This window comes from Chelonia mydas, chromosome 1 (genome assembly GCF_015237465.2).
Source record: "Chelonia mydas isolate rCheMyd1 chromosome 1, rCheMyd1.pri.v2, whole genome shotgun sequence".
Taxonomy (NCBI): Eukaryota; Metazoa; Chordata; order Testudines; family Cheloniidae; genus Chelonia; species Chelonia mydas.
This window is the reverse complement of record NC_057849.1, coordinates 320402462-320430062: the sequence shown is the minus strand read 5'-3', so window position 1 is coordinate 320430062 and position 27601 is coordinate 320402462. Positions and strand designations below refer to the sequence as shown.

Genomic DNA, 27601 nt, shown 5'->3' with positions numbered 1-27601 from the left:
ATTCATCACCACATCAACATCTTAGCAGCCTACCTCCCAAGCATACAGAACACTACAGTGGATACTCTCAGCAGAATTTTTTCTCACAATCACAAATGGGAAATAGACCCCTCCATCCTTTATAACCTATTTATACACTGGGGAGTGCCAAATATAGACTTATGTGCCACAGCTAGAAACAAGAAATGCTACCAATTTTGCTCCAGGGCTGGTCTGGGTCACCACTCTCTTGGAGATGTCTTTCTCCTCCAATGGAACAGAATTCTCTTGTATGCATTTCCACCAATTCCTATAATATCCAAGGTCCAGCTCAAGATAAGAAAAGAAAAAGCCAGGGTTATTCTTATAGTCCCACTATGGCAAGACAGACATGCATGCCAATCGCTCTACTGCTCATACCTCACCTCCTCTCTCAGGAAACTGGACAGATCCACCACCCCAGTCTGCAGGTTCTCTGCCTCAAGGCATGGCTTCTTGATCCAAATCTTAGAAATGAACTGCTCTGAGTATGTAAACAAGGTGCTGTTACTCCTCACTGAAACTACTTCTCACACGTACATTCAGAAGTGGAAGAGATTCCAACTCTGGTGTGACTAAAAACATGTTACCTCTACATCATCTCCACTACCACTAGTGCTAGATTACATCCTAGAGCTAAAAAAAGTCAGGATTATCTCTAAAATCCGTAAAGGTGCATCTCACAGCCATCACTGCCTTCCTTCATAAGATAGACGGTTATTTTGTGTTCACTCATCCTACAAGAAAGAGGTTTTTCAAAGGTATGGGTAACCTCTTTCCACAAATCAGGCGTCCTACATTAGTATGGGACCTCAACCTTGTCCTCAAGTGCCTTACAAGGCCTCCCTTTGAATTTATGGCCACTTGCTCTCTTCTATACCCCTCTATGAAAACCGCATTCCTAGTGCCCATCATGTCTGCTTGGAGAGTGAGAGGTGGTCTAATGGCATACCCCCCTTTACAATCTTTTTCAAAGACAAGATTACATTATGACCACAACCAAAATTCCTACCAAAAATACCTTCAGACTTCCTCATGAATCAGCTTATCCACCTCCCAGCCTTTGTACCCAAACCACACCGGGACAAAAGGGAGGCAACAGTGCACACGCTTGATGTCAGGAGAGAATTAGCCTTCTATCTGGATGGGACTAAACCCTTCAGAAAATCTCCCAGACTATTTCTTTCCATTGCAGACAAATTTAAGGGATACCCAGTCTCTAAGCAGAGATGGATATCAGACTGCATTACCTATTGCTTATGACCTTCGACCTCGTTCTAGAGTATGAACTCACTCCATGAGATCCCTCTCCACTCTAATAACCTTTCTCAAGATCACAAAAAATGCAGAGCAGCAACTTGAACATCTGCTCATACATTTGCTGAACATTATGCAGTCACTCGCTGTAGTAGGAAGAGAGCCTGAGACATAAGCTCTTGAATCAGAGGCCTGGCCTGAAGCTTTAGCTAAAGTAGTGGTCAAAAGTTTGCTAATATAAAGCAATGTCAGCAAGAGACAGGCTGTAAGCAGGAGTCAGGCTCTACCTGTGTACACGCTCACAGAGCCTGGCAAGAACAGGGCTGGTATTGCAAAAACACACACATTCCTAAGAAAGTCTAGGCACAGGACACTCACGCAAACACATTCCAGGAGGATGGTACCAGAACACCCCATGCCAAGTCTGGTACAAACACCTCCCCAGATATGACAGGAACACATTGGCCTCTCTTAAAGATAAGGTCAGGATGACAGTATAATGCATAGAGATGTTTTGATTGAACCAACATGTACAAGGTAATGGGTGGTAACAACCTACGTCAGGGGGCAGTAACTAACTATGTCAGAGGGGCAATATGTAACTTGTTTGTATCGGTGTATAAAGGGGTATCTCAGAGGGAATGTCTTTGGTTAGCCTGGGGGGGGGTTAACGGAAGGTCCCGGCACTCACTGAGCTGCATCCATTGTCACGGGCATAAATGTGTTAGTGTAACTGTAGACATTAATCCGGAGAGTTAGGACCGTGCGTCGTCAATAAACCTGGGCAGGTGCCTTCGTACCTTAACGGATCTTGTGGTCATTGGGTGGTTCATTTGAGGTCAGCTGTTCCAGGTGTCTGCACAGAGCTGGGACAGCACACAGGGAGAACACACCCACAGCGCCAAACATCTAACAACACTCACAACTCAGCATCTGATGCCATATTTAGCTGCACTGTATTATCTTCAATATTGGATTTGATTCCAAAGCCCCACCCCTCCATTTGGGGGTACTGCTATAGAGTTAACTAGAGTGGAGCACCCATAAGGACACCACTCGAAGAAGAAGAAAAGGTTACTCACCTTGTGCAGTAACTGTGGTTCTTCAAGATGGGGTGCTCTTCTACCTGCCCTGCTCTCATCTGCTTTGGAGTTCTTATTAATGAGCTCTGTGGTAGAGAAGAAACTGAGGACAGTTCACCCGCACAGTGCTATATAGCACCAAGGCAGAGTGCGAGACAGGGAGAGCGCATGTGCGGGACAAATGCGGGACCTAAAAATCTCCAATCTGAGGCGCAGAGACGAGAATACACCTAGAGTGGAGCACCCATAGGGGGACACATCTCGAAGAACTACAGTTATTGCACAAAATGAGCAAACCTTTCTAAATCTCAATCACAGGTTTAGGCAGGATTGAGTGAATCTTTCATCTTCTGAGGTAGATAACATTTGTTATATCTAATTATCCATTCTCCTGAACATTTTACCTGATTTGTGTGGACAATTGGAAATACATATTTACACATGGACCCGAGCCTCTGCTTCTTTAACACATAGCCCTCTAGTGGGCAGAAGAAATAGGAGGCCTGAATCATTTGACCTAAGCCAAGGAAAGTGGACATTAAAAGGAAGAAGAGGGAGATAATATGAAAGGGAAGAGGAAAAACAGAGAGAGGACAGTCATAGTTTTTTTCCCATTTAAATGCTTCCAGATTGTACTTTCACTTTTGGTTTGAAAACAATACAATTCTCTGGAGGAGCTTCAGGCACCTAGAACAAATAAGAGCTATAAAACCTTCAACTAAGTTTATCTCCTTTTGTAGCCTCTCTGCATGATAAAAAGCTGCTTTATTCTTTTTCTTGCATTGTGCTTGGATGATTTTAAATGTGTTCAACAGATGTATAAAAATAGTTTGCTTTGCTTCAGTAATATATGTGGTTTATTGGTAAACACATAATTGGCTGAAACTGTTGGATGGAATTGGCTATATGATCTGGAAGTTTGCAAAACTTCCTTTTTTGGCAGTTTTGCTGAATTACATTTCTCTTATGTAACATACAGAATTACTGTTAAGACATTAATCTTTTTGCATGGCAAAGGTATAATAGTGAATCTTTTATCCTGAACTTTTCCTGAAAGAAAATGCAGAAAATTTGAAGGGGTCTTTTTATTCTCACGTATAGTGATCTTTTTATTTTAGGCAGTTTTATTATAATTGAAATATAGTTTCCTTTCACAGTTTGGCAAGTTGCCTGAAGAAGAGTACACTTCTGAGAGAGTGGAAAAAAAAACATTTTACAGTAGTTGTTCTATATACAGCATTTATATTCAGATTAATTTCTGTTCACAATATTCCAATCCTGTTATTGTGTTTAACACTAGCAGTATTTTATTTTTTCACATTCTTTAGGATTAGCACAATTTTTAGATGTAAATCTAGCACCAAGTACATCCATCATTGAGTACAATCTGGCTCATTCAGCTGGAACATTTTTGTTACTGTACAGCACTGTGTTGCAGTATTGGTAACTTTTACATTGAATGATTATGTAATTGTTAAACCTGAAATTTCCAGAATTGTATTTGGAACGGAAGGCAAATTAAAAGCAAGCTGTACTTCAGCACTAATAATTGAATTGCAAGATATACATGGAGGGAGACATTTTCCTTAGGGTTCCTTCAAGCAGCTCTTGGAGCCTTGAATATCCATCTTATTTCCTCTTTGTTTCTGTCCTTGAGAACCTCTAACTCTCATTGAGAAGGCTGGACGTGACTCCATCAAGGCTTAGTTGTGTTTCTTTAGTTGTTGCTGAAGAACACATGAGGGTACTCCTCCCTCAGGGCGAAAGGGTCAAACTCTTTACCCTACAAAGAAGGATGTTCTATTGTTAGAGTTCTAGGCCAGTTTTCCTGGAGAATGACCTGCTGGTTTCAGTCAGGCATGGTTTCAGTCAGTCATTAATCTCTAGGAAATAGAAGGTGCTTGTAGCTACTTTAAGCTATCTGTCTGTGTATATTTAAATATTAAAAAGGACCTTAGGGTTTTTTTCTGTTATATATGTGATATCACATGAATGTCATTTATCTGATCTCTCCCTTTACCATAATGTTTCTCTGTTGTATTAATTTAAATGGAAGATATGGACCAAAGGTGTTAACATAACCCAGCCACTGTCCAACTTTAAACAATGTTAATCCAGGTTCGGAGTTTGGAATATAGAGACCTCAGCCTGCTTAATACCATGGCAAACACCATTAAAATCCTTTTTACCTTTTATTAAAGAAACAGAAAAGAAAGAAAAAGTTAAAGCATTTGAAGTGTAAAGTATTAAGTAAGGCTTTCATTTGTAGGCAATTAGTTTAATACAAAATCACTAAATTCGATTTAAATTAAAAAAAAGGCAATACATTTTAATAATATTTCATGTTCCCTTTCCTTTAGCTGGAGAGAGGTTTTAGAAGGAAAAAAACCCCACGTTGTTTGATAGTCTCTTAGGCCTTCTCTACACTAAAGGGAAAAGTCGATCTAAGCTACACAATTTGAGTTACGTGAATAGCGTAACTCAAATCGATGTAGCTTCGATCTATTTACCGCAGGGTCCGCACTATGTGACGTCGACGGGAGACGCTCTCCGGTCGACTCCCCTTACTGTTCTCGATCAGGTGGAGTACAGGAGTCAACGGGAGAGCGATCGGCGGTCGATTTAGCGGGTCTTTACTAGACCCACTAAATCGACCGCCGATGCATCGATCACCACAGCGTCAATCTTCTGGTAAGTGTAGACAAGCCCTAAGATGGTATCAAAGACTGTAATAACCGCCCTTTTGGGTAAAAGAGAAGAAACTAGTTGAGATGAGCTGGAGTTGTTACTGCTGCTGTTACAGTCTGATCTTGTTTTATCTCAGATGGTGGTTGAGTTTCAACCAGAGTGGATAACAGTGGTGATGTAATCTGGGTACCTCTCTCTGGCCCAGTCTGGTCAGGACATCTCTCAGGATCAGGATGAAGGCGGTCAAGGAAACAGTGGGGGTGGCAGCAGTGCTGTTGAAGCTTGCTCCCATAGCCTCTGTATTCCCTCCCCCCCCAAAAGCTCTCTTTAATGATCCACAAAGGGGATGATGAGTGGAATTGCCCATCCCCTCATTATTTTGTCCACCAATTAGACCTAATATCCAACACACCAGTTTGGTTCATTAATTTCTGGTTCTGCATCTTGTGTTTTTGCCAAGCAAGATTTCAATATTGTCCTGGAATCATAGCAATGTGGCCTTTTTTGTTTGGAGTTATTTAGTCTGTCTGTCTGTCTGGCTCTTGGCACCTATTTATAAATTCACTACTGAAAGCAACTTGACCTACTTTACATCAACGTTTATTATTTTAGGTTATTGTAACATCTTACGAATTTTCATATACTTCTTACAATTGGAATAAAGTTGTAGGAGCAGTTATTATAATGCCTCCCAAATACAGTATTCAAAAATAGAAATAACTATATCTCTTTCTTCCTTTCCAGTCAGTAGGAGAAATGATTGGATTCATTTATATGTGGTTTTATTTTTAAATAAATGCATGTGTGTGTGAGCATATGTATGTAAAGGATTCACTGAGGGATAGCTGAGGTGAATAAGTGAGTTTTGTGTTCTGACAGTGGTGACTCTGTTTATTCATATCTTTTGTGTGAGTGAGTTCCATGGCCCAGGTCCAGCTCCTGTGAAAGTTCTGCCTCTCACATTCATTTGCCTCCCCCTGTTGGCTGATAGTTTCATTGTTCTGGAGAAATGTAGCCATCCTGGAAGGTCATGTTTACGGGAGGGAGAGGCAGTCCCTCAAGTATCAATGGGCAATCCCCTGGAGGCTTTGAATATCAGATAGAGACCATGAATTGGACTTTGTATTCAATGAGGATCTGGTGCAGAGACTGGAGCACTGAAGTGATGTATTTGTGGTGACTTGTGTTGCTAAACAGAAATGTTTCTACGTTTTGTACCTGTTTGATCTTTTCCAGGGTGTATGGCTTGATTACTAGTTGGGAGCTGCAATAATTAAGCCTAGAGATGTGTGTGCATGGATCACAACGACCAGGTCTTTGCTCAACAGGAGAGGGTGCACTCTCTTTGGTCAGTTTCAGATGGAAGTGGGTCCACGGTCTGTCACTTACATATTGCTGGCACTTCACCTGGTGTTGTTTCACCAGCCTCCTCCTTACAACTTCATGTAGAGACTGGAAAATATGGGAGAGGGGAATTGAGCATTGTGGGACTCTGCAAGATTTGGAGGTGGAGGAATAATTTCCCATAGTATCCCTCAAGCTCTGTTCTGAGAGAAAGAGCTAACACCAGTTCAGGACATTTCTCCTGGAGACTCTTGAGGCAGGACAAGAATACTTAATGATCAACTGTATCAAATGCAGTGGAGAGGTCTAGCAGGTTGAGTATGGCTGTACTTCCTTTGTTTATGGATAGAAGGAGGTAATTCATCAGCGCAACAAGTACTCTATCTGTACTGTGCCCTGGCCTGAAGACTTACTGAGAGGAATTTATTCGGGGTACTGGCAACTTAACAGGTGGTGTTTGAGTCTTCATTTTCCTCGTTTCTTGATTAGCTTGCTTTAAAAAGGGTGGTTAGACACTGGGCAGTGGCTTGTGAGCTCTTGAGTATTGAGTATTGGTGTCTTGCATATTTTAGGGTGGGTGGCCCTCAAAACAAAAGTGGATAATTTCTGTTATAGGGATCCTAGGATTTCTTTCTTTTCTTGCACTCTTTGAGAAGAACAGGTATCAAATTGGCATGTGGATGCCCTGAATATTGTAAGTGTCTCCATGACTATTTAGCGAATAGACCATACTCTTGGAAGGATTGCAATTGTTTCTGGTCCAGCTCTTGGCTTGTTGGTGGCTTAAAAGGCCATTCCAGAAATGGGTGAGCATGTCATATGTTTGCCTGTATTGGGTAGTTCGGATTAATGCCTGATGTGGTAGATTAGCCAATTGGTTTATCAAAATTCCAATTAGTTTATAATAAGAAAAGGAGTACTTATGGCACCTTAGAGACTAACAAATTTATTTGAGCATAAGCTTTCGTGAGCTACAGCTCACTTCATCGGATGCTTGTGCTCAAATAAATTTGTTAGTCTCTAAGGTGCAACAAGTACTCCTTTTCTTTTTGCGAATACAGACTAACACGGCTGCTACTCTGAAACCTGTCTTTATAATAAGAGTTACTTACATTATTTTACCTTGATACGTGTTACCAACATTCTCATAACGTTAATTTATATTGTGATTATGGATGAGTAAAATAACATGTATTAGTTAACTAAGAAAAAACACAATTGTTATCAAATTCCTTCAGATAAAAATAAAGCAAATTGTGTCAGCAAAAAGTCTAAATGGGTTTTCTGGAAATGTGGAGGAAACAGATGTTGAATATCAACCTGTCTAAATGTCCGGTGGAAATGTTTTTCTCAGAATGAATTTTGGCTACGTGTCTTAATTGCCTCTTTAGTTGGGACCTATTTACAGAATTTATGGACGGCAGGTCTTCGACATTGAAGACTGTTTGGAGGTGTTCCAATGTGTCCAAGGTGCCCCAAAATCAATATTCTAAAATTCTAGTGATACTGTCAACAAATGTGTAAATGGAGAAAAATTCTTATTCCCTTTCCATGCCCCTAATTTAGTGAGGGTTGATCTCTATATCTCTCTGGTATTCTATGGAGCCACATTATTCCATTTTTTCCCACTGCACTTATACTAGGTGTGCAGCAATTCTCAAAAATGGGCAATATTTTTGGAGTTACATGTACCCTGCACATATCCACATAATATATCACTTATTTCATGTGTGTTTAGATGAGATATGAGGTGGAGCTGTCAAGCGGTGCCATAAGCCTATAAGCAAGGTGAAACAATGGTACTCCAAATGAGAGAGTCATTTTTTGCACAGTTCCAGACACACTGCAACATGACTATGACCATAGTTTTTACTGTTTAAGTTAATTTGTACACCTTAATGTGAAAAGGTACCAGATGGTTAAACCTACCAAATGATAATATATTAAAAGTTTTTTGTTGGTTTTACACGGGCAAGTCTTTTTTTCAGAAATAATGAAGTTGCTTAGCATGTGACAAAAATGGCAAATATCAATGTTTTGCAAAATACTATCATGAAATGTTTTCACATTGCATATTTCTAATTGTCAAAGCATTTCAAGTGATAATAGTTTTTCTATATTTTCCACTGAAATTTGCTGATCACATCAGTCTCACACGGAAGGCTGTGCACCAATAACAGTAGATTTTAATTCAGTGACACTTATGCACAGGTCAGTATTAGTGTTAGGGATGACAGTACACAGCTTCTTATTTCAAATATGCAAAAGCTATGAGAGAAAGAGGTGGGTTAACAAGAAGTAGTGAAGACAAACTCCACAAACAAATACTTGCCTCTGCACCGAAGAGGGATGAGGAGTATGTTACAGCTTTTACTAGCCAGATCATCAACAATATGACAAACCCATCTGACTCTGAACCACATGCAGAGGTGCTTATTAACATATCTACTAGACTGCATGTAACATAAGTTGCACAAGAGTCTCTTCTGAAAATAGCAGATGTTGGTGAACAAATGGAGAGATTTATGAGACAAGCACTTAATTCTGGTGGGACACAGCTTCTTCAGCCCAGTCAAGAAGTCTAGCATCAAAACGTTTGCTGACATGATGACCAGTAAGACCAAATTTAAGTTTGGCAAGGGAGGGACAAATCATAGCAGCTATCAGTCCAGAAAATGTTTTTTGCAGCGCCCTGTCCTTAGCAAGATGAGATGATCTTTCAATGACAACAGTTCTTAGTCACCCAATAGGTGGTCATCTTCATGTGTTGGTGTCATTGTTTATCACTTTTTCTGTGGTAATGGAGCCATTTGATAGCTCCACATCATACTTCATTGTTAAAATAGACACAAGAAGCTTTCAAATGATGTATGAGGTACATGTGTGTAGAGAGCATACACTGTCAACAAAATCAGTGGTGTCTACCACTCACTTATACTCCTCTATCCTTGCTGCTGTATTTCAAGATTACTGAACTTCAGTGTTGTGACCCTCTCCTTTTGCATGTTTCTTAGTCCTAGGTATATAGGAATGGTGTTATGATATAAAACAGGTTCGGAATTCCTGCTTTGAATAATGGTTTCCATCCTCCCATGTGAGGAAAACATGGATTATGCTGTCTGGAATCTATCAATGTTGTTGCTCAATTGGGCAGAGAAATTATTATGGAGCAGTAGGAGACATAGAAGGGCCAAAAATACCAGTGCAAAGCTAATTGTAAACAATTTAAGGAACCATACACAAAAAAATTACTGTCTGAAAAAATGCCCACAATTTAATCAAGTTTTAAATAAATTAAAGCAAATTACTATTATAATGAAAAGTATTAGGCAAATTTAACTAAAGGTCTTGCTGAGCCACTTATAATATAAGCAACCATGCATTGCAAGATTTCTTATAAATGTACTCTTTTTTCATCCTTCTTCCTCCCCAAATAAGAGGTTCCATTCTATTCCGAAGAAGTGAGCACATATTATTCCTTTTATTGTTAATGGGTTTGTCATGGTTACATGGCTAGCTGCACCTTGCCTCCTTTCTGTTTTTTGTGAGTGCAGGCCCATAGGTGTTAGCTCCTTACCTGTCACAGAGTGGAATCACACAAGACTTTTCCTCTTAAACTGAGACCTGGCTACTGTACCTTGTATATACTGTGGCAAGGCACCTCTTATCTCTCACCAGCCTTAGTGCTTCCCCCCAAGGTGATGGTGGGCCTGGGGTAATCAGCCCCACTCAGGAAGGGTTTCCTTCCCCCTTCTGTGCTCCCTTGGTTGTATTTTCAGGGTAGGCCTGAGGGTGATCCCACATCCAACAAAACCCCAGGGGGGCAGGGTACCTTTCGCTGCCCCCCTCGCTGGGACAAGGTGTCGTCCTGTTGGTTGCCCTTGGGTGTCAGTCCTTCCCCTAGCAGGCACTCACTTTTGGCTGTCTCCCCTATGGGAAGGAACATAGTCTCTCATCCTGGAGCAGTTTATTTCCCTGTTGCCACTAGCCTGGCGGCAGCAGCTCATCTTTTTCTCTCTCTCTCTCCCTTGCTGTCCCCAGAGGAGGGGATTTTTAAAGGCCTCAGGCAGCCCTTAATTGGATTCAGCTGTCTGTAATTGACCTGAGGTAACCCCTTCTCAGCTTGTAGGAAAAAGGGCCTTTAACATTCTAGGGCTAATATATCGGCCTTCCAGGACCCCCTTGCAGCCATCCGGCCTGACTTTGTCACAATACCAACTGCTTGTGTCCTTGAGGGTCTGACTGGATTTTGAAGGACCTGCATTTCTTCCTTTCAGGAACCTGTAACCAGTGATATAGTGATCAACAGCCTTCTTAAATCAGAGTATTTTATTTAGTAGTCTGAACAAAGCATTAAAGAACAAATTATTTTAAAACAACAAACCGCCTGAACATATCTGTCTTACATAACGTTCTCCCTTCCCATAATGGTAACCCAGGGAGGCCTATCTTCTTGAGACGCTCCCCATGGATACCTGTGTCTGACTATCTTTTTCAGTCTGCTTCTCCCCATAACGCCAAGAGAGTGTGCTTGTAAATCCATCTTCTTTGTTTTGAATTAGGCTTATTCAAGTGTTGGTGGGCTTTTGTCTTTACCTGGTCAAAACATTTAAGCAGGCTGGTAGGAGACTGAGCCGGAGTTGTTATAGCCAATAGTTCTGGGGTTGTCCAAAACAACTCTGAAGTGGCAACTGATAGGTGGCCATCTTGAGCTATCTTCTCCTTCCTGTCTGATAGACCATTAATGAGAAATGCTTAAAACAAAATACTCATGCAGAAAACATCATCCCAATAACCAGGCCAACATACATTATTCATAAATATTACAGAGCAGTTCCAAATTCATTGCAGGCTTCCTTGCCAAGACCACCTTCAGTTATCTCTCAAACTTCTGACACAGCCCCTGCCGCCTTAACCCTCTCTTGCCACAAAAACAAAACTTGACAATAGTTGGCAAGTTCTCTCGTCATCTCCTTCCTTCCCATTTTCCACCTTGCTCATTCTTCACATTGGTCTCTGACTATGAGGCCTCCTTTTATCATCTGCATCTGATCTCTGTTCCCTTGAACTCATCACTTTTCATCTCCTGTCATCCTTGGCTGCTATGTTCAGCCTTACCGTTAGCCGCTTTCTGTCCTCTGACTACTTCCCTCAGCTTTCAAGCATGCACTTGTCAGATTTTTATAAAAACAACAAAAAACTCAATTTCTTTCTATCCATCTAGCCTCCCTAACTGCTGTTTCCCTTTTGTCTCAAAAATCCTTCTAGATAAGTTAAAATGGCACTTGTCTATCCTAATTGTTGACCTGTTTACTGACTTAGTTCTGCTGTTAGCTATTGTCTTTCTTTTCCTGACTTCTGTGACTCCTGTACTTTCTAGGTTCTTCTCCTACCTTGCTGATTGCTCCTTCATTTAGCATCTTTACTGGATCATCTGCCTGTTCTCTCCCCCTGCTTGTCAAAACCCTGTAAGGTTCTTTCTTGATCTCTTCTACCTCTACATGTTCTTGATGACTTCATATGCTCTTAGTTCTAGCTGTCCCTTTTATGCAAATAATTCCCAAATTTACTTTAGTTCCAGGTAGCCTGTCTTCCATCTTACTGCCTCTGACATCTCTTGATTGTCTTGCCATGATCTCACACATGTTCTCTCCAAAAACAAATGTATTATCTTCAACTACTTGACCTCCACCTCTTTTTCTTTCTCTTAAATTCACTGTCCTTACTGTCTGTCAGGCTTGTAAACTCAGTATAATCTTTTAATCTTCTTTGGGCATAAGCTTTTGTGGGCTAGAATCTTCTGTCACAAGGGTGGCCAAACTTTCTGACCGTACCAGCAGCATACAATAATCTTCAAATGTTCAAGAATTGCAAGACACGCACAACCTTCCCTACGGGGCAGTGCCTGCTGGGGCACGGGGCTTCTGCCCTGAAGGGTGGCACGTACCGGGTGCAGGGCTTCTGCCTCAACACCCCTGCTCCAGGGGGCTAAAACCCTTAGTCCCACCACCCTGCTGCAGGTCAGACACCTGAATCTCCTGCCCCCACCCCTTACAGCCCCAGTCTGGTAGGCAGAAAAGGGGGGAGCGTGGGGGGTTCTGTGGACTGCACTTTAACTGCAAAAAAAGTTGCATGCAGTTCACAAGCCATGGTTTGGCCTTGCCTGTTCTATCACGTCCCCTATATCCAGTCTCTCATTAAATCCTGTTGTTCTATGTGGATACAGCACATGTACACACACATACAAAGTATATCTGGTTTAACGACAAAAAACAATGTGCTACACTCCAGATATTTTACAGTCTAGGTTAAGACATGACATGAGTAGAGATGATAGGAAGCACTGGTGGGATTAAGGGGAAGTAAGGATAGGTGCAACAGAAAAACACATGGTTGCTTTGGTTATTAATGTGAATGTCAATTTCTACTTCCTCTTTAATGTAATAATATTTACCATTTTCTCACTCTCTTCACTCCTGACATCCTTATCAGCAATGGAAATATCCACAACTAACTCCCTCTTGAGTCAATTGTGGGTGCTTAGCTCCTCTGAAAATCAGATCACTCTTACTTAGGTTTGAAAATTTTGGCTGTAGTAGTTTTGTAAGTGTTAGATTAGTTTTCTGTTCTATTTATTATAATATATTTGGTCATTAAATATAGTGGAAATTATCTGAATAGTTTGTTATGAATGTTTACATTGTTCATTAAATCATCATGGGAAATCTCAAAGAGACATGACCTACTTGCAAATCAAGCACTACCTTGTGCGATCTGAAGGTGGCCTGGTTGTATATACAGTTTATGTCCATCACTGGCAATCTTATTGCGCCACCAAAGCTTTTGACACCCATGTGATAGTTCAGAAAAAATCAACTGTCAATATTTTAGTACTTTTTGGCTTTCAATTATTGCAACCATTTTATGGTATATAGTATTACTGCTGGGGGAATTCTGCGCCAAAAAATTAAAAATTCTGAGCAAAATATTTTAAAATTCTGGATATTTTATTTGTCAAAACAACACAATATAATCAGACCAGTTTCAATTATTTTGGTAATTTATTTCAAAATACCTGTCAGCAACTATGTCTGTAACAATACAGACAATGGAAAAGATTCAGGAAATTTTTTTTGACAAATAGACTCTTTACTAGGCATATTATACAGAATTCTGAGTACTAATTCATTTAAACTACAATATAAAAACTTATTTACCACACCCTTCAGAAGCAGTGCAAAGACTTGGGGGAGTCAGGGGTAATGGAGTAGCCGAGGGAGAGGGAAGTCATTGCTGGGAAGGAGCCTGGGAGTGAACTTGGAGGACTGTTGGGTGTTGGTGGGAGAAGTATGGAACAGGGATTTTTTTGAATAGGGAGAGATTGTTAGGGAGCCTCCCCCATGCAGACCCTAGCTGACCCCTAGCCTCTCATTCAGTCAGACACATCTGCCCCATTCCCATGTGTCCCTGTACCTCCACTCAGCCACCTCTTTTTTCCCCATCCCCATATGTCCTTGCACTCCCGCTCCGATTCAGCCCCCGCCCCAGTCTGTTCCCCCATTAGTCTTTCTGAATCCCAGTCTGTAACCCTGCCCCCCAGCAGCCCCATGTGCCCCACACTGTCCATTCCCCCTCCCATCCCATTCCTCCTGACCTGGTCCCACAGGCAGGGCACTGTGAGGAAGGCAGCCTCTTTCTCTTCCCTATCCGCAGCTGGTCTGCTCCTGCCTGGGAGCAGCTGCTCTGTTGTGACATCACAGCGGCCCCGGGTGGGTGAAAAACATAACTGTAGCACCTTTTTGGCAGAATGTATTGTCTGCTGGAAAAAAAAATTCTGTGTGTCACATGAATTCTGCACATATGCAGTGGTGCAGAATTCCCCCAGGAATAATAGTATAAAAGTCAGTGATTCTCAACTTATTAGACATTGTGGGCTGCATATGAAAAAATCATACCCACCCCACCCCGAGTGATATAACTTACATTGACTTAAAGCGGTATCTACACTGTGCTATGTCGATGGGAGACGCTGTCCCGTCGACTTAGCGTCTGCCTCTTGGAGAGATGGAGTACTGAAGTCGAAGGAAAGTGCTCTGCCATAGACTTATCATGTCTTTACCAGACCTGCCAAATTGACGCTGCTACATCGATCGCAGTGGTGCTGATTTAGCGTGCCAGTGTAGACAAGCCCCTAGTATACTGTGATGGGGCAATTAATAAGACTGATGTATAATTCTGCAAGTGTTAATTAAATTATAATTTTGTTATGGAATGAATATCTGCTTGTCCTGTTGAGAGAAAGCAAAATGTATACTGCTAGTTGTCTATTTCAAAACAAAAAAAGAAAAAAAATACTTTTGGCAGTAAATTGAGCCAAAAGTACCTAGGGAGCCAATCTGTTGAATAAGAAGGTGTTGTGTTTGCTGTTCTTTCTGACTACAACTGCATTTCAAGGCCACTGCCCATGGTGTGTATACACACACTATCTTGTGTGAGGAGTCTTGGATCAGTTAGTGCTGTTATACACCAGTAATCAGTTGGAACCTTTTATATGATAATGTTGCTGCCTTACATACATGTTACATAGCACTACTCAAGCTTTATCTTATAGAGTTATTTATTGTTAGTCACTTGATACAAGAAAATGAGTGATTCCGTTACACTAATGAGTTTCTGGAAGTGTGAAATATGCTTTAATGGTTACTGTTACAGTTTTTATTCCATAATGAAGATATGATTTTGAGACTTTCCTGTACAATTAATTTAATTGTAACTAATTAGTGTATCAAAATGTCTAGAATCAGTAAATAAATTGACAGATTTCGGCATGACTTCTGGGTACTCTTCTGTTACACCACACAATCCATTGTCTACAGCCAAGCTCTAAGATACAACTGCATTTGCTTCAACCCCTCAGACAGAGACAAACACCTACAAGATCTCTATCAAGCATTCTTAAAACTATAATACCCACCTGCTGAAGTGAAAAAACAGACTGACAGAGCCAGAAGAGTACCCAGAAGTCACCTACTACAGGACAGGCCCAACAAAGAAAATAACAGAACACCACTAGCTGTCACCTTCAGCCCCCAACTAAAACCTCTCCAGCGCATCATCAAAGATTTACAACCTATCCTGAAAAATGATCCCTCACTCTCACAGATCTTGGGAGACAGACCAGTCCTCGCTTATAGACAGCCCCCCAACCTGAAGCAAATACTCTCCAGCAACCACACACCACACAACAAAATCACTAACCCAGGAACCTATCCTTGCAACAAAGCCCGATGCCAACTCTGTCCACATATTTATTCAAGTGACACCATCATAGGACCTAATCACATTAGCCATGCCATCAGGGACTCGTTCACCTGCACATCTACCAATGTGATATATGCCATTCATGTGCCAGCAATGCCCCTTTGCCATGTACATTGGCCAAACCAGACAGTCTCTACGCAAAAAAATAAATGGACACAAATCTGACATCAGGAATCATAACATTCAAAAACCGTTAGGAGAACACTTCAACCTCTCTGGCCACTCAGTAAAAGATTTAAGGGTGGTAATTTTGCAACAGAAAAGCTTCAGAAACAGACTCCAACAAGAAACTGCTGAGCTTGAATTAATATGCAAACTAGATACCATTAACTTGGGTTTGAATAGAGACTGGGAGTGGCTGGGTCATTACACATACTGAATCTATTTCCCTAAAGTTAAGTATCCTCACACCTTCTTGTCAACTTTCTAAATGGGCTGTCTTGATTATCACTACAAATTTTTTTTTCTCCAGCTGATAATGGCTCATCTTACCTAATTAGCCTCTCACAGTTTGTATGGTAACTTCCAACTTATCTGTATGTATATATATTTCTTCTTACTATATGTTCCATTCTGTTTATCTGATGAAGTGGGCTGTAGCCCACAAAAGCTTATGCTCTAATAAATTTGTTAGTCTCTAAGGTGCCGCAAGTACTTCTGTTCTTTTTAAATAAATTATGTTCGTAGTACTGTGAGGTGCAACTAACCACATATTTCTGAACAGGTTAAGGACAAAGTATGTAAAGAGAATGGTGTGTGTGTGTGTGTGTGTGTAAATTAAAAAAAATTCAATCTTGACAGAGTGGAAGTCAGAAACGGATAATAAATATTGCAAGGATTAATTGTACAATATAAAAGGAAGTATATTCCCTACGCACAGCGTCGAGTAGAAAAGTTATTTAAAACTATCAGCATGGTACACCATGATCTCTTTATAATAATATTTTCTTGTGTATGCAAAGCATGAATAAATTTAGTGCTTACCAATGGTGAAAGCATGTTGAGTTTTCTCTCTCCATACGTTTAGTGTAATGAATTACATATAGTCTCAATTATTTAGTTATTGAAGTCCTCTTAATTTTTCAGTATAGCAAGGGAATGGATAACTACCATATAAATAGTATTACCTTTTCTATGTTCTGAGTGTAAGTGAGCTATATATTTTAATTTAGAAATTGATTCATTTCTGAAGTAATTTTACTTCCATTAGTTTTTATAAGATAGAACATACTGTATATAGTGATCAGTGAAATACTTTCTGGATTTCACCTTGACTGAATGGATGAACCATAATTTACAAAGCCCAAATCCTCCTCCTGGCAAGGCAATATATTTCACTTGTATGCAATTCCCAGCATGTGTGGTATTGGTAATGTAATGCACTTTAGTAATTCATATTTTTCTTTGAAATTTTTCTTTAATCCTAGCCTTCTTGATTTATTCAGGGTTCTATGTGTTCGAATGTCTATCTCAGTGAATGAGCTAAGTGATACAAGATGGTACACAATTAGAAGATTTAAATAAACAGTTTTACTTTGAAAAACTAAGCAATGGGGGAAAATAGTGGCTGTCTATATTATGTTTCCTTTTAGTACTTGCATGATTATAAATACTATACTGTATCACATGAAACTAGGGATGCTTTATAGAATAGAATGGCTAACGATGGTGACTATTACATAAAATGATGATCTGGAGTGAGTAGTAGCAGTGAATGTGAGTATGATAAAAGCTTCATGTGCTTTATAACCAGGAATGTGGGATGAGCTAGAAAGGAAAAATGTGATGGATGAAATATCACAAGTAATACAAGCTATCAGCCATGAATGGAATGAAAGATACCTAGGTATGACTTGGTCAAAAAAGAGCTCTAGAAGTGTATTGTGATCACAGATGAATAGTTGTATTGGAGTAATAGTGAGGAAGTGTGTAACTTGTCTGGAGTTTCAGAAATGCACAACTCAGAGAACCTTTAATACTGCATGGACAACCTGCAATCCCATAGGACATAGTCAGATTTGTTTGTATTGGGAAAACATGAACTCCTGATCATAATGGACTATTCTAGCAACTTTTCAGTAGTGACATTTTATGATATCACAGCATCAACTGTGTTCAGGAACGTTAAAACAATGTTTGCACATCATGACATTTCAAGGACTATAATAATGCAATGGACCACAGCTCAAAAATAGAGTATAAAATTTATAAATTTCAGCATAAGAACATAAGAATGGCCATACTGGATCAGACCAAAGTTCCATCCAGCCCAGTATCCTGTCTACCGACAGTGGCCAATGCCACATGCCCCAGAGGGAGTGAACCTAACAGGTAATGATCAAGTGATCTCTCTCCTGCCATCCATCTCCACCCTCTGACAAACAGAGGCTAGGGACACCATTCCTTACCCATCCTGACTAATAGCCATTAATGGACTTAACCTCCATGAATTTATCCAGTTCTCTTTTAAACCCTGTTATAGTCCAAGCCTTCACAATCTCCTCAGGCAAGGAGTTCCACAGGTTGACTGTGCGTTGAGTGAAGAAGAACTTCCTTTTATTTGTTTTAAACCTACTACCCATTAATTTCATTTGGTGGCCCCTAGTTCTTATATTATGGGAACAAGTAAATAACTTTTCCTTATTCACTTTCTCCATACCACTCATGATTTTATATACCTCTATCATATCCCCACTTAGTCTCCTCTTTTCCAAACTGAAAAGTCCTAGCCTCTTTAATCTCTCCTCATATGGGACCCGTTCCAAACCCCTAATCATTTTAGTTGCTCTTCTCTGAACCTTTTCTAATGCCAGTATATCTTTTTTGAGATGAGGAGACCACATCTGTACGCAGTATTCAAGATGTGGGCGTACCATGGATTTATATAAATGGCAATAAGATATTCTTCATCTTATTCTCGATCCCTTTTTTAATGGTTCCTAACATCCCGTTTGCTTTTTTGATTGCCGCTGCACACTGCGTGGATGTCTTCAGAGAACTATCCACAATGACTCCAAGATCTTTCTCCTGATTAGTTGTAGCTAAATTAGCCCCCATCATATTGTATGTATAGTTGGTGTTATTTTTTCCAGTGTGCATTACTTTACATTTATCCACATTCAATTTCATTTGCCATTTTGTTGCCCAATCACTTAATTTTATGAGATCTTTTTGAAGTCCTTCACAGTCTGCTTTGGTCTTAACTACCTTGAGCAGTTTAGTATCATCTGCAAACTTTTCCACCTCACTGTTTACCCCTTTCTCCAGATAATTTTTGAATAGGATTGGTCCTAGGACTGACCCTTGGGGAACACCACTAGTTACCCCTCTCCATTCTGAAAATTTATCATTTATTCCTACCCTTTGTTCCCTGTCTTTTAACCAGTTCTCAATCCATGAAAGGATCTTCCCTTTTATCCCATGACAACTTAATTTACATAAAAGCCTTTGGTGAGGGACCTTGTCAAAGGCTTTCTGGAAATCTAAGTACACTATGTCCACTGGATCCCCCTTGTCCACATGTTTGTTGACCCCCTCAAAGAACTCTTAATAGATTAGTAAGACATGATCTCCCTTTACAGAAACCATGTTGACTTTTGCCCAACAATTTATGTTGTTCTATGTGTCTGACAATTTTATTCCTTACTGTTGTTTCAACTAATTTGCCTGGTACTGACGTTAGACTTACTGGTCTGTAATTGCCAGGATCACCTCTAGAGCCCTTCTTAAATATTGGCGTTACATTAGCTATTTTCCAGTCATTGGGTACAGAAGCTAATTTAAAGGATAGGTTACAAACCATAGTTAATAGCCCCGCAATTTCACATTTGAGTTCTTTCAGAACTCTTGGGTGAATGCCATCTGGTCCCGGTGACTTGTTACTGTTAAGTTTATCAATTAATTCCAAAACCTCCTCTTGTGACACTTCAATCTGTGATAATTCCTCAGATTTGTCACCTACAAAAGATGGCTCAGGTTTGGGAATCTCCCTAACATCCTCAGCCGTGAAGGCTGAAGCAAAGAATTCATTTAGTTTCTCTGCGATGACTTTATCGTCTTTAAGTGCTCCTTTTGTACCTCGATCGTCCAGGGCCCCACTGGTTGTTTAGCAGGCCTCCTGCTTCTGATGTACTTAAAAAACATTGTTATTACCTTTTGAGTTTTTGGCTAGCTGTTCTTCAAACTCCTTTTTGGCTTTTCTTATTACATTTTTACATTTAATTTAGCAGTGTTTATGCTCCTTTCTATTTACTTCACTAGGATTGGACTTCCACTTTTTAAAAAATGCCTTTTTATCTCTGACTGCTTCTTTTACATGGTTGTTAAGCCACGGTGGCTCTTTTTTAGTTCTTTTACTGTGTTTTTTAATTTGGGGTATACATTTAAGTTGAGCCTCTATTATGGTGATATCTTGTGATATCGATAACATATGATATCTTGTCTTGAAATACCCACAAGCAAATGAATTAGTAGATTGTGGAGTCTATAGAGTGAAGTAGTAGCTCCAATAAGCAATTGATGGAAAAGAAATTGCACATTTCGTGCCATTCAACTACAGAGCAATGCTTCTGCAATGTTGAAAACCACTGGCTGAACAGTTATAAAATAAACATATACATACTCAATTACAAGACATAAGACCTAACCAAAGGAATGACAGATAACTCTAGTCCTGGCAAAAAGATTGACCCATCAAAATTATAACAGAAGAATAAGGCCTTTATCAATTAGTATACCATAGATTCTGCATTGGCCAGAACAAACTACAGGGATTAAAGAAATGTAACATCATCAGTATTCAGTTATGATAGAAAATGGAAACCATTTTTTGAAGGAATCTGCTAATGATCTAAGAATGAGACAGAGTGAGAATGAACATATATCAAGGAAGAGTGAAGGGAGAACAGATACACTAAAAGGACAAAAATACCTTAATGGATTGATCCAGCTTCCAGTTGTGTGAAGAGACTAAAAAGATTTAAGACAGATAAGCCTAAATTCAGTTTTCTTCTCAATAGATCTAGGAGGCTGTTAAAACGTCTGACAAGACTGACTGAGACCTGTTGATACTGTGATAACATAAAAGATAACAAGTTAAAGAAATGTTTTTGTTAGAATCTGTTAGTGTAGAGAATTGGAGGTGGGGGGGGGGAAATGGGAAATGTGCTATACTTTCGCAGGGAGTCTTTTGTGTTTATACATGCTGCAAGACACTATGCAGTACTGCACTATGCTTCCTCTTGACACTCTAAGTCTCTCACACAAACAGACAGAAACCAGTTGCAGAGCATGAGACAGAGCATACAGCCATGCTAGATTTACAGCATATCAGTACTGTTTACTTTGAGTTATTTTTAAGTAAATAGATTACCCTAAAACCTGACTCAGTCATCACTAAAATACGACAGCTACCATAATACTGTTTATAAGAATATTTTGTTTATTTAGAAATACAGTACTGTAGTTGTTCAACAGATTTAATGTTTCCTTTTTATGGGCATATTTCCACTTACTTTGGACCTAATCCAACTCTAGTAAAATCAGCAGGAGGCTTTCCATTGATTCCATAGAGAGTTGTATCAGGCTTGTTAAATTATTGAAACTGTAAAGTTTTATAAAATGGACATTGTAGGGTGCCTAGCACAGTGGAGCTCCACAGCTAGTTTGGATCTCTGGATGCTAGTGTAATATAAATATTTAACAACAATAATATGCTTCATGAAAAGAAAAGAAAAGAATAGAGAGAAATTATCAGTTACTACAATTCAGTATTGCACGTGGTGTGCTTCCTATTATTATTTCTGTAGATGCTTATATAATATGTTGCCTTTTGAGAAACAGCTTAAACTCTTCATTTTTGTTTTAGTATGTGCAGAAGCTTACAATCCTGATGAAGAAGAGGATGACACAGAGTCAAGGGTATGTAACTCAATGGGTGAAATGCTTACCTCTCAGTTTTCAGACATTAGAAATAAAAAAAATAAAAAAAAGTCACTGATGATAGTAGTTATGGATCCAATGTAATTATTCTGTGACAGTGTATGAGACTTTGTTCCAAAGAACTGTTATCCTTTTAATTCCTATACTAGGTCCCTGTGTAGAGCCCATTTTTAAAATATTAAAAAATGTTTTGAGTGATGTCCCTTGTGATACCTAGTCTTTTGATGAGACCTTTCTTGTTCAGTGATATATGTGCCCAAAGGGCCCTGTGCTCTTAAATTGTCACTTAATGTCCTTATAATTTTGCAGCAGTATCAATATCTTTCCAGGGGGGAAAAGATAAAATTGCACAGATATTTTCTAAATTTAGAAATGCAATAGTAATTTGTTTGGATTAACAAAACTAATATTTTTAACAACTCAGTATGTCACCCCTTCAAAGATAGTACATTAACTTTGAGGATAAAGTAGTGCAAGTATGATTTTGATGCAATTTTTAAAGCTGTGCCTCATTTCAGTTGATTGCAATATTTTAAAAGTAATTTAAAAGTGATACCTTACATATGGTGTTATAGCTATGATGCTTCATTACACCTTCTTAAGACTGTGAACAAAACAAACAATTTGGTTGCCAATCACGTTACTAAACTGGGATGGGTCAGTCTTTTCTAATTTAGGACATCTATACCTCACTTGGATGCTATGAAGTTTGTTATTTACTGTGTGAAAATTTTGATGTAATTAACCCAGATCTGATGTACAAAGTGTTGGAAAATGATATGGGAAATACTCATGGCAAATAAAAGACATTTTGAATGGGACACGTGACTCTGGTGTTACATATCACACCAATATGTTTGAAACATAAACTGAGAACAATAATAAGTTGTTTTAGATAACAAAATTTGAACTCTCAAGGTATCCCATGAGGGTTTGCAAAAATGAATTGGATGTTAGTGGTATAGTGGCTGGATAAGCATAAACAGATTAGTGCTGCTCTCCCAAATACTCTGGTGCAATGCTTAATTTGTGCCAGGGTTTGTCAGGGCTGAGCCCTGGCACCCCTAGGCTTGGCAGTTCATACTTCTGGCACCTCTGGGCTTGGTGCATCAGTTATGAACATAAAAAATTGCTTGAGCCTTGGCACCTCTTTCCTTACAAATTAAGCACTGCTGTGATGTAATGTCTTTATTGAGTATGGCCCCAAGTCCTTAGGGTTTTGAGACAAGAATGCTGCCAAGGGTGTCATACTGTTATGTAAACTTTCTTAGCAGGGTTAGTTCAGAGTTTCAGCTATGTGCTCTTTTATGATGATCATTTTTAAAGTTCTGCATGGAGAAAAGAAAATTAAACCAGGAGTTTCTATTATCTCTTTCAGATTATTTACCCCAAAACAGATGATCAACGAAACAGATTGCAAGAGGCTTGCAAGGACATTCTTCTTTTTAAGAATTTAGATCCGGTAAGAGATTCTTTACAGTGAGCAATATTTAGCAGTGCCAATAAGATTGAATTCAGTTAGAGTTTGGTATAGACATTCTTGCAACAAACTTACATCTTGTAAGGTAATAATACATTTGCTGCTCCTTGTCTTGAGCTTTTTGTAAACTGTATAGATGCCCATTTCACAAAAGGAAAAGTATTATAAAAATTTGTGAGGTGTATACAGCACAGTTCTTTCCTTTAGTAGCAAGTAACATAACACCGATAGTGGTGAAAGCGAAATACATTAACATGATTGTAAAATGTTTTGCCCTTTCAGAGGCTTACTTAAAAACTATTTTAAGAGATTAAAAAGTGTTGATACATATAAATGCACATCAATTCATTAAAAAACTTTAAGAAAGTTGCTTCTGATGTTGTTTGTTTTATAGCATCCAAAAGTGTGCTAAATGCCTCTCAGAAATCTCATAAGGCAAGGTCCCTGCCCCAAACAGTAGACAGTCTAAGGCCTGGTCTACGCTATAAAGTTAGGCTGGCCTGAGTTGCCTTACAATGACCTAGTTATGCCTGTGTCCACGCTCAAATTTGTCTCCTGCCAATGTAAGCACCCTGTTACAGCAGCAGTGATGCCACCTCCCTGAATGGTGTTGAGCCATGGTTGATGCAGTGTGACAGATTACACAGGGTCCACACTGAACCCTAAGAGTCTTCCAGTTCCACAATGCCTGACACTGACCACTGATCACAATTGTGAACTCCATTGGACAGGGGTCATGGAGAGTGGAAGCACACCCACCCTTTTAAAATGCCCATGTATTTTTGAAATGCCTTTTCCTGATTGCCCAGTTTGACAAGCACACCTAGCAGCTCTCCCTTGTTGTGTGCAGCTCACCAGGCCATCTACACATTCCAGATATGCTCCTGCCTAAAAGAGGCAGGAGGTGTTGATCTCCTGGGCCTGTGGGGAGAAGAGGCTGTGCAGGAACAGCTACAGACCAGGCATAGAAATGTGGACATCTTTGAAAAGATTGCACAGGGAATATAGGCAAAGGGGTACGATGGGGATCAGCGGCGGTGCTGCATGAGAGCAAAGGAACTACAGCAGGCATACCGTAAGGCCAGGGAGGCCAACAGTCTTAATTAAAACTATCTTTCGATAGGTTTTTTCCTCAAACAGCATTTGATCAAAAAAATCTGATCTAAATAAAAAGTATCCGATTTTTTTTTTAATTGATTTTTATCCACCCTGGTGGAGAGAGAGAGAGAGAGAGAGAGAGACAGACTCTGTGTGTATTTGCGCGCGCGCGCACTGCTGGGGAAGTTTCTGAGAGACGCCATATGCGGTCTCTTTAAGGCACTCATTGAAAGCTGTCCTGAGCCCTGTCTCCCCTCCTCCGCTCTTCAGAATTGGGGTACGTGGGCAGGTGGGAGTAGAATAAGGGGAGACGGACAGAGACTGTGTGAGCTAGCTGCTGGGGAAGTCTAGCAGAAACCATGCACTGTCTCTTTAAGAAAGGCACTCACTCACTCACTGTTCAGACCTCAGAAGCTCCGAGTTCTCCTGAGCCAGGCTGTCCCCTCACCCCTGCTCTGCGGAGATGGGATACAGGGGCGGGGGGGCAGAAACACCCTGACATCAGCACCCTCTCTCTCCCTCCCCCCTACTCTGCACAGCCAGCAGGAGGATTCTGGAAGCAGCTGCAGGACGGGCAACATGGTTGCAAAGCAGCGGGGGGAGGGGCATCTGAACACACACTGCCAGATATGCACGCTCTGTTAATCAACTGGGCAGCACTTGAATCTCTCCTGGGTGGCTGCCCAACCACACAGCTTACAGGGAACACAGGTGGAGACCCCACCAACACCCTGCAGACCACCATGGATGCCTCAGACAGAAACCTGCTGTGAACAGCAAGGACCTGGAAGAGAAGGAGAGAGACACATGGGTGGGTGGGGTAGGGAGGATGTGTTCCCTGAGATCCTGCAAGACAGTGCTGCACTAGACCATGAACAGGGGGCCTGGAAGATGACTAGAGCCAACAGCCTTGAGAAAGAAAAAGTGGAGAAGAGAAAGGCACAGAAGTCCCAGCAGGAAAAGGAGAGGAAGATGCACCAGGACAGAATGGGGCTTCTCAGGCAGCAAACCCAAGTGCTGCACTCTTGTCGAAGAACAGTTCCAACAGTTGTGAGCTTGCCTCCCTCTGCAGTCAATGGAGAACTCCATTTCAACAGCTCCCTATACCTCCCAATATTCCACATTGCATCATGGACCACATCCTGACCCCTACCACTCCACACTGGGGTACAGTTAGGAAAACAACAGCTTCAATAGACCAATTTGTGAGAGCCATGGCTGGTGTACGTTTGGCAGAAATGGATTTAAATGGACAGTACTGTTCTACTTTTCAAGTTTTGTTCATTGATTTTATAAGTTTATAATGGTTTTTAATTGCATATTATTGTTTTGCACTGGTTTTGGTGGGCAATACATTTTTATATTTTGGAACAAAATAATCTTTATTACTCCATAATGTATACTACAAAATGCCTAGTGCTACAAAAGCACACCTTACTTGTAATACAACACCACCACAGAACTCATTAGTTCAGTTAAAAACACAGTGTACTAATTATGAATGTATAGGAAGCACTGCATAATTCATAGGTTCATTAAAAGACAGTGTGATATTCATAAATATACACCACTACACAATTCTTAACTCCCAAAATTTCAGGGCCAGGCAGATCACTGTCCAGCACAGCACATTACTATGGCTGACCTTTAAAGTGCTCTTTTAAGGCCTCCCTCAGCCGCATAGGTCTGCAATGAACTCTAATGGCCCTTGTGTCTGGCTGTTCAAACTCAGCAGACAGCTGTTCCACCTCCACCCCAGTGGCAACTTTTCTGCTTTTGCCTCACAGATATTATGTGGGATACAGCAGGCAGCAATAACCATTGGGATATTTTTTCTCACTGAGCTCTAATCTAGTGAGTAAACACCACCAGCAGCCCTTTAATTTGCAAAAGCACATTCAGCAGTCATTCTCATCTGCTGAGTCAGTTGTTGAATCTTTCCTTGGCTCTGTCAAGGTGGCCAGGGTACAGCTTCATGAGCAAGGTGTAGGCTGAGTCCCCCAAGATCATTATTGGCACTTCAACATCACCAATCGTAATCCGCAAGTTGGGAAAAAATGTTCTCTGTTTGCAGCTTCCTAAACACTCCTGTGTCCTTAAAGATGTGAGCATCATGTTCCTGCCCTGACCAGCCCACACTGATATCAGTGAAGTATCCCTGGTGATCGACCAGTGCTTGTATAACCAAAGAAAAGTAGCTCCTTCTGTTGATGTAGCCCTTTCTGTAGTAAGATGGGCTGGGGCCAAAATAGGGATGTGCATGCTATCACCCCACCACAGTTTGGGAACCCCATAGCTGCAGATCAGTCCACAATATCTGCCATGTGCAGGACAATCAATCACTCGCCTGTGTAGCAGGATTAATAACCCTACATGCTTGCATAACAAGGGCCTCACTGGATTTTCCAACTCCAAAATGATTTCCAACTAAGCTTCAACACTGCAACTGCCACCGGCTTTTTAACCATCTGTGCCGCTCTCATTCATTCTGGTGTCCATATGCTGGAGGGCTGGGGTGATCTCAGCACCCAAATCGAGAAACGTGGCCTTTCCCATCCAAAATTTCTGCAGCCACTGCTAGTCATCCCAAGCCTGCATTACGATGTAATCCCACCAGTCAGTGCTTGTTTCTTGGGCCCAGAATGATCACTCCACTATCTGAAGCTGCTCCACGAATGCCAGCAACAACCTTGAATTGTTTATCACTTTGTCCCTTTGTATTTCCTGGTCTTTTGAGGATAGATTACTAAGTAAAGGTATACCCCTCCCCCAACCCCACACGACAACCTTAATTCTGCCCTCTGAACGATGCCTTGACTGACCCTGAATGCACATGCTAGCATTCTGCCCTTACAGATACTACAGAACACTTTAGGAACAAACCATGTGAACCCTATAGGACAGGGGTAGGCAACCTATGGCACGCAAGCTGATTTTCAGTGGCACTCACACTGTCTGGGTCCTGGCCCCTGGTCAGCGGGGGCTCTGCATTTTAGTTTAATTTTAAATGAAGCTTCTTAAACATTTATAAACCTTATTTACTTTACATACAACGTTATATTATAGACTTATAGAAAGAGACCTTCTAAAAACGTTAAAATGTATTACTGGCATGCGAAACCTTAAAGTGAATAAATGAAGACTCGGCACACCACTTCTGAAAGGCTGCCGACCCCTGCTGTAGGGCAAAGTGTAAAACTTTCTCTTTCCTAAGACAAAGCTGAGGGTTAGGTCTGGCATAGCTGACTATACCTGCCCTACCTCAAATACTGAGCCTGTTCCACACAAACCACCCCAGACTTGCTAAATGTTACCACTCCTTCACCCTGAGGATTCCCTTTGAGACATTGCCTTCACCCACCCCTCACTAAGC

The 27601-nt window shown here is 40.5% G+C and overlaps 1 protein-coding gene and 1 long non-coding RNA gene across 11 annotated transcripts in view; one reads left to right on the top strand and one right to left on the bottom strand.

The window, feature by feature from the left end:
• PRKAR2B (protein kinase cAMP-dependent type II regulatory subunit beta) overlaps positions 1 to 27601 on the top strand; it is a 154494-nt gene that overhangs the window by 81988 nt on the left and 44905 nt on the right. For all 5 annotated transcript variants that reach the window (XM_037889136.2, XM_037889135.2, XM_043551565.1 and 2 more), the window contains exons 3-4: positions 21577 to 21629; positions 23029 to 23112. In XM_037889136.2, the coding sequence (XP_037745064.1) occupies positions 21577 to 21629; positions 23029 to 23112 (137 nt within the window). The remainder of the gene's footprint in view (positions 1 to 21576; positions 21630 to 23028; positions 23113 to 27601) is intronic.
• Positions 3438 to 27601, bottom strand: part of LOC119565071 — a 76721-nt gene continuing 52557 nt past the window's right edge. Inside the window, exons 3-5 of one of the 6 annotated variants that reach the window (XR_005223788.2) lie at positions 14044 to 14208; positions 10986 to 11119; positions 3438 to 4140 (exon numbers count right to left, since the gene is read on the bottom strand). This is a non-coding gene — a long non-coding RNA (uncharacterized LOC119565071). Of the gene's footprint in view, positions 4141 to 8381; positions 11120 to 14043; positions 14209 to 20640; positions 20780 to 27601 lie in introns of those variants that run through there. The other 5 variants (XR_006292281.1, XR_005223790.2, XR_005223789.2 and 2 more) reach the window with 5 other exon arrangements.